Source organism: Microtus ochrogaster, chromosome 7, assembly GCF_000317375.1.
Source record: "Microtus ochrogaster isolate Prairie Vole_2 chromosome 7, MicOch1.0, whole genome shotgun sequence".
Classification (NCBI taxonomy): Eukaryota; Metazoa; Chordata; class Mammalia; order Rodentia; family Cricetidae; genus Microtus; species Microtus ochrogaster.
Window position 1 is genome coordinate 84,021,869 of NC_022014.1, and position 7,656 is coordinate 84,029,524.

The 7,656-nt window shown below is 53.4% G+C and overlaps 1 protein-coding gene across 6 annotated transcripts in view; it reads right to left on the bottom strand.

Moving 5' to 3' along the window:
• Ccdc57 (coiled-coil domain containing 57) overlaps positions 1–7,656 on the bottom strand; it is a 94,865-nt gene that overhangs the window by 40,536 nt on the left and 46,673 nt on the right. For 5 of the 6 annotated variants that reach the window (XM_026780250.1, XM_013347578.2, XM_026780249.1 and 2 more), the window contains 2 exons: positions 6,640–6,813; positions 1,664–1,877 (listed from right to left, as the gene is read on the bottom strand). In XM_026780250.1, the coding sequence (XP_026636051.1) occupies positions 1,664–1,877; positions 6,640–6,813 (388 nt within the window). The remainder of the gene's footprint in view (positions 1–1,663; positions 1,878–6,639; positions 6,814–7,656) is intronic. The other variant, XM_026780252.1, reaches the window with a different exon arrangement.

A 7,656-nucleotide genomic window follows, 5' to 3' on the forward strand; every position in this document is an offset into this window, starting at 1 on the left:
GGTCCTGAGTTCCTTGCTCGTGCTCCCTCTCCTTCTGCTCCTGATTTGGACCTTGAGATTTCTGTCCGTGTTTTGTGTTTTTTTTAAATTTAGATATATGTATTTATTTTATTTATGTGTATGAGTGGTTTGCTGCATGTATGCACACACATGCCTGGTGCAAAGGGATCAGAAGAGGGTATTAGACTAAAGTTATAGATGGATGTGAGCCATCAGGTGGGGGCTAGTAGCAAACCCAGGTTCTCTGCAAGAGCAACAAGTGCTCTAAATGCTGAGTCATCGCTCTAATCCCTTGACTCAGTTTTTTATATAAGGGTCTCACCCTGTAGCACAGTCTGGTCTTACTCACCATGTTCCTGAATTAGTCCGCTTTGTGCTGGATTAAAACACTAGTTACCAGGTCTAGGAATGTATCTTAGTGCAGTGATTGCCCAGCATGTGTGAAGCCCTGGGTTTGATCCTCAGCTCATAGAAACTTGAGTGTGTTAGTGCAAGCTGGTAACCCAACTCAGTACCTGGGAGGTGGAGGCAGGAGGCTGAGAAGTTCAAGTCATTCTTGACTACATAGAGAGTTCTTTTGAAGCCAACCTGAGCTATATGAGACCTTGTCTCAAAAAAACAAAACAAACAAACAAAAACCCAAGGGGCTTTAGAGATGGCTCAGCAGTTAAGAGCACTGGCTGCTCTTCCAGAGGACCCAACTTCAACTCCAAGTACCCACATGGCAGCTCACAATTGTCTATAATTCCAGGTCTAGGGGATCTGACATCCTAACACAGACATACATGCAGGCAAAACACCAATGCACATAAAAACTATATCTTCAAACAAACAAACAAGCGAACAAAGGCAGACGTCACAGACATTTCTAGAGGCCGGGAACACTGCTGGGCAGACACAGGGGAGAGGGTAGGAGGGAAAGGAGCCCCGTGTATCTGCTTTGCCTGGCCTGTAGTGACAAGCCTATATTTATAAACATTTATATATCTGTATTCCCAGGGCTGTGCTCCTTGGCTGATCTTGGCCTGGACCCTGCAGAGGGCACTGGGATCTGCACTTCAAACTCTGCTAGCTACTGAGTCATCTCTCTAGACCGTGTTTGGTTTTAAGATAGGGTCTCACACCACAGCCCAGGCTGCCTGGAACTTGTGGTCCTTCTGCTTCAGTCTTTGGAGTGCTGGGATCATAGGCATGAGCCACTCTACCCGGCTGTTTTACATTTAAAACAAACAAAATGAAAACAAACAAGCGAAAAATCCTGGGACTCAAGTATGGCTTGGTTTTTGTAGGAAATCAACCGAGTGTCTGTAGACCTGGGGACACCCGCAGAGGGCTGGCCTGGGGCCGCTTGGTGCTTGCCTCATAGGACCTCAGCTGCTCCGTGGCTGTTCCTTCCAGATGTGGCCAGAGCAGTGGGTCAAGGGACACCCAGTGCTGAGATGAAGCCCTGCCCTGTGCCTGAGGTGTCTGGTTGGCTCCGGTCCACCACCAGTGGCCTCTGTGAGGCCTGCCTGCAGCCCTCCCTCTGGCCCCAGGCTTGTGGCAAGCAAGCCAGGAAGCTTTTTCTTTTGGCCTCCCGTGGCAGAACCATGGCTCCAGCCTCCCCTCTCCATTGGTATGACTCCAGTGTGGCCTGGCCCACCAGCCTTGCCCAGGTACCTACCTCTAGGGAGGCCCTGCTCTGCTCGGAGTCTGTTCCCCATTTCCAGGAGCTGCTCCTTCTCAAGGCTGAGGCTGAGTATCTTCTTAGCTGCGACCTTCAGCTTCCTTTGCAGATGTCGCACGGATACGGACTGTGGAGGCTGAGCCCCTTCCTGGGGGAGACTAGGGAACTCCGTCTGGTCCTTTGTGACCATGGGTCTCCAGTTAGTCAGGCCCTGTACACAAAACCCAACCAAGAGACAGCCCTGAGGAGAGCCTGCTGGACATCACACAGGCTGGGAGATGGTGAGGTAACCCACTGTATGGCCCACCGAGTGGCCCACCTGCCCTCTCGGAATCACCATGGTTGGGGGCTCGCTGGTGACACCTTGCAAAGGAAAGTCAGTAGAGTGAGGACTCCCATGCTTTAACTGAGTTGGGAGTTGGGAACAGCACCAGGTTTCAGTGAGCTACTTCTCTCCCAGGGGGAGGGTTGCATAGTTCTCAGCCTCCCCACCCCCTGCAAACCCACAGCATTCTTTTTCCCATCAGCTCCTGCTGAGCTTTGTGTCTTTCAAGTGGAGACAATGAGAACTTATACTCAACCAGCACAGGGCCCTGCTCTGGAGGAAAGAAGGCCCCATCAGCCTCCAGCAACACCCAGACCCAGGAAGCCTGAACCCTGTGTGGACACAGGGACCTGTGGCCAAGCTACTTCTCACTGCTATGGGCCCCATCTGCGTCTGCCCTCTGACCTGTGCTGACTGGACCTTCCCAATGTCCTCCTCCCCTGTTGCCCAAGGGCTGACATGCCCTTCCTTCTCCTCCGGCTTACCCCTTCTCCACCTGCCTGTTAGAGTCCCCTTACCACCCCGTGGGTCGGCTGTGGTTTCCCTTCCCGGAGAAGGTACGGGAGGAAGCAAAGGCTGCTGGAGAGGAGGTCAAGCAGACACGAGCCCTTTGGAACCATGTGTCCCTCACTCAGCCCAGCCTGGACTTGGGGCCAACTCACACACCACAGAAATACAGTCACAACATTAAGGGGATACAGGCATGGGAGAACCAGGTTCTGACATGGCCACCTAGTCTTGACAGTTATGAGTCGTCATGATGACCAGCTGCTCTTCTGGGTGCTAGAGCTCCATGTCCCGGAACATCCTGCACGCCCTGCTCTGGTTTCCCGCTCCTTGCCAGGGCTGGCATGTGTTTGTGCCCTCTGGGTGCTACTGTTCCTCAGGTAGCCTGGAGTGTGGGTGATTGCACCTGTAGGTGACTGCATTCAGGTGCTTCTGGCAGATGCTGCAGGCCACAGGGGACTGAGGGGCTAGCAGAAAGACCCAGCAGAGGGGTCAGAGAAGGTTCTGTGGACCTTCAGGACCAAGATAGGTAAGCAGTACACGGTGCTCCCAGAGTGTGCTGTTCTAGGCCCAGGCATCCCACACCTCAAGTGGCCTTCAGAATACAGAGGATTTCAGGTCTGGAGAGGGGGAGGCTGGGGCTCTACCTTGCAGGGGCTAGTCTAGTAGGAGGTTCCTGTCACTTCGAAGGTCAGGTGCTCTATAAAATACAAAGCTTGTCAGAAAATGACAGCCCTGGTAAGGCGCAGCCCCTGATGTTCCCTGGGTCTAGAGCCCTTGTGTGTGACCACACAGGAGGCTCAGTGTGTGGCCTTGTTCCTGAGAGCACACTTGCCTGGAGGATATGGAATGATTTCCCTGGGCTCAGCTGTTAATAATTTTTATTTGGGCCAGGTATGGTGGCACATGTCTTTAATCCCAGAACTCAGGAGGCAGAGGCAAGTGGATCACTATGAGTTCAAGGCCAGCCTATTCCACATAGAAAATTCCAGGACAGCCAGGGTTACACAGAGAAACCTTGTCTCGAAAAACCAATCCACAAAATAAGTATTTTACAACATGAGACACATTCAGAGATGTCTTTGACCCACAGCACTCAAGTAAACACTATGGCAACCCACTCCTTGGCACTTGTCCCAGGCCTGCGGACCCCACCCTGCCACCCATGACACTATCTTGGTATGGTGACAATCTGGACAGTACGGAAATTTGCAGAAATGTCTTTATGAGATTTGCCAAGGCCTAGACTGAAGCCCTTCAGGAGGCTGTGGTCAACGCCAGTGGACTCCATGGGTCACAGAGGCTCCTTCCCAGGCCAAGGCCAAAGCTTCCAGCAGCTACCACTGCCCCAAAGATGATCCCTTCCACTCCCTCCAGCACAGGAGAGGAAGACATGGGAGTGGAAATGAGTTGATGAAGGCGGCAGACATGGGAGCAGGAGATACCTGGGCCTAAGCCCTGACTGAACAGCGGCCCGGCCAAGGTCAGGCATGGAGGACCATGGCATTCTTCACAGGTACCCGTGTGCACAGTGTCACAAAGAGTGGACAGCTTCGCAGGCTCTTTGGTTGGGCAAGGGAAAGAAGACTAGCCTTCCCCGTTTGGTTTCACTTTGTAGCCCTGGCTGTCCTGGAACTCTCTCTGTAGACCAGGCTGGCCTTGAACTCACAGAGATCTGCTTGCCTCTGCCTCCCAAGTGCTGGAGTTAAAGATGTGTGCCACCACTGCCAGCTTAAGACTAGCCTTTGGTAGAAGATGAAGGGACAGTTGTCTCAAGCTCCTGCCTTGGGAACCGCCACTGCCCTGCTCACTACCCACCCAGCTCTCTGCACATAAGCTCTTCCTGAAGAATGGAGGGTGGGGGGAGACTGTGCCACACACTGCGGTTCTGCACGTCCCAGGAAAGATTGGGGCACACTGATGATCCTGGTGACCTCCCCTGACCTTCTGAGCATGTCCCTCCAAGTGGACTCCTGTCCAGAGCCTGGGACCCCCGGAGTATGAATGTGCAAGGGTTTGCCCATAGCTGGAAGGTTCCCTGGTCGTCATTTGTATTCGATGGCACTGACATCTAAGTGTCCAGAGGAGCTAAGCCCCAAAAGTGCATCTTGGGTGCTCCGCTTAGGCGCAAATGCTAGTGTCCTGGTGCTGATGTTGGTCAAGATGGGTGTCCTTAGGTTTCTCCAGTGAGTTTTTCACCTTGTGATCAAGGTCAGCTGGACATGGAAGAGACACTGTGGCTGGAGACTGGGGCGCCGTGGTTCTCAGCAAGCCGCTGCCTGGAGTTTCACATCCGCACTCCATGGCCTTGTCTGCTGTGTCTACGCACTGATGTTCTGGTAGAGGGCCCACTTCACGTTTTCTTTATAAAGATTGTCTTGTTGTGCCTGTCTGTCTGTCTGGGGTGCTGTGCGTGTACGGCACGGTGTGCACATGGCAGAGGACAACTGTGGAAGCTGGTTCTCTCCTACCATGCGGTTCCAGACTGAGCTCGGGTCCTCAGGCTTGGCAGCAAGGGAGACCAGCCTGGTCTACAAGAGCTAGTTCCGGGACAGGCTCCAAAGCTACAGAGAAACCCTGTCTCGAAAAACCAAAAAAAAAAAAAAGGGGGCCTCTACTGATGAGATCCTTTCTGGCCTCCATTTCTTCATGTACCTGCCCACTTGGCCAAGATCACTTGAGGATTTCCTATGAACTGGTGGACTGTAGTCTTTCCTGGCTGAGATGGTCAGTCGGAACCCTTCACAGCTAGCATCTGTATTGCCCTAATATATCTATTTGGAACTGGCGTTGTTCCCCTGATCCTGGGACTGGAGCAGGCGATTCTGGGTCAACCTCGGGACACGGGGAATGGGCACGTGCATGTCCCCTCCATTTATCTATACATTGGCAAGGATACCTGAGGACATCGTTGACCAGGTTCCAGCTTCCCTTGGAAGCACTGACTTCCTGGCCTCTCCTGCACACACACCTAACATCTGGTCCAGGTCGGGGACAGGCTGTGACAGTGGCTGTCACCTTGGAGTCTTGTCCAGCAGGGGGGCCCAAGCTTCCTTGCTTCCTGAGCTTCACGACCTCACCGTGTGCCAAAACCATAGGTATGAAGACCCAACAGGGACGGGGAAGCCCGGTAACTGCTTTACATGCTGGGCCCTGGGCCTGCTGCCTTAATCCAGTCTGCCACTATTTACACTCAGTGTATATTATTCAGTGCTGACCTACCTGTTCTCCCTGGACTGATGGATTGCGGAGAAGTCTGGGGGCTTGGGGAGGCCTAGGAGCAGAAGCCCTTAGGGACTAGCACTGCTCAGTACTTCAGTCCTGTGCTGGAGCCTCAGGCTCCCTCAGCTCCCAAACCTGCTCTGTTTCTTTCTCTGTTCCCAGAGGCTATCGACTGTGTTCCTGTTCTTGTAATGTGGTGTCATAAGGGCACACACTGTCTTCAGCTTCTCAGCTGAATGCCTTAAGACCTCTGGTGATTAAAGTCACCATGGGCCACTATAGGTCAGCACAGGTAGTCAAAGGTGACCGTAAGTCATCATTGTCACTGCAGGTCAGTTGGCAGAGAGTCATATCACAGGTCATTCACTGCAGATTACAGCAGGTCAGGGCAGGGGCAGAAGGTCACCATAAGTCAGTACACATCGCCCCAATTACTGCAGGACTGACAGAGTCTCATGGGCACAGCCGGGAAAGTAGGGATGTCACCCTCCTACCCATGGTTCCACTGGGGCCTTCAATGGGAAGGGTGAGCTCTGTCAGAGGATTCCAGGGGGTCTCTGTGCTGGTCACAGTACCGACCAGATGCTGAGTGCCCTGGGGCCCCTCCTCTCACAGGCAGGCAGGCCAGGTCTGTGCACTGTGCCTTCTTAGCCATCAGCCCAAACCTGTTTATGGAGAGAAATGCATTCTCTGCAGGGAGCCAAAGAGAGCATGGGCTCCAATCCAGCAGTAGTATGTCAAGTCAGAAATGAGCAGAGGTGTGAGTAGGCTCACAGAGGAAAACAGCGGAGGAGAAGAGGAGGCGTCTGCTTAGTCATCTCTCAACACCACCCTCTGGCCTCACAGATCAGATCCAGCCTGTGCCAGCAAGAATGTGACAGGAAGGAAATGGGGGCACTCATCCCTGTCCAGCACCCACCTCTCTCTGTAGCTCCTCCCTGAGAGAAGGCTCTCCTTGGGGCTGGGGCATCTTGAGATGCTTCCGTAGCTCAGCCACCTGCTTCTGCAGCTCCAAAACCTCCAGGTGCACCTGGTCCACTTCACTGGGGAGCTCGTGCAAGACAGAGATCGACTCCAGGGGTTTCTGCCACAGCTAGGCAATCAGTTCAGAAGGCAATGTTAGGAAGGGGCGGGGGCTTGTCCTAGGAAGGTGCAGGGGTGGAGCAGGGTCAGTGGCCAGTTTCTGCTCTGGCTGGACGTGATGATCTGCAAACCTGCCCTGTGTGCTGCACTTCTGTGCAGTCGATGCTAGACACCAAAGCTCACTGGCAAGCGTGTGAGAGAAAGCGGGTTACCATCCTCTCCCGAGCCCTAGTTCCCACCACAAGGGCAGATGGCAGCAGGGTGAGGCAGTGCACACCTTTAATCCTAGCACTTGGGAGGCAGAGGCAGGCGGATCCCTGAGAGATCAAGCCCAGCCTGGCCTACATAGTAAGTTTCAGGACAGCCAGGGTTCTGTAGTGAGACCATCTCAAAAGACCAAGAAGGAGATGAGAGGGAAGTGAGCATGATGGGAAGCTATGAAAGGCAGTGCCGGGCTAGGAACGCGGTTCAGCTGATAGAGTGTTAGCCTAGCATGCATGAAGCCCTGGGCTCAATTGCCAACACCGCATAAGCAGGGTGTAGTGGTACATGTCTGTAGTTCTGGTACTTGGGAAGTAGAGGCAGAAAGACCAGAAATTCCAGGTCATTCTGATTAAGTGTGAGGCCAGTTTGGGTTACAAGAGAACCTATCTTTAAAAAAAATAAACAAATAAAAGACAATGAGAGAAGTGGCTGTGGTGGAAGGGGGGGGGCTCAGGAGGAGCAGCTGCCGTCCACAGGTACCACAGAGGTGGACATGGGTTCAGGAGGAGCAGCTGCTGTCCACAGGTACCACAGAGGTGGACGTGGGTTCAGGAGGAGCAGCTGCTGTCCACAGGTACCACAGAGGTGG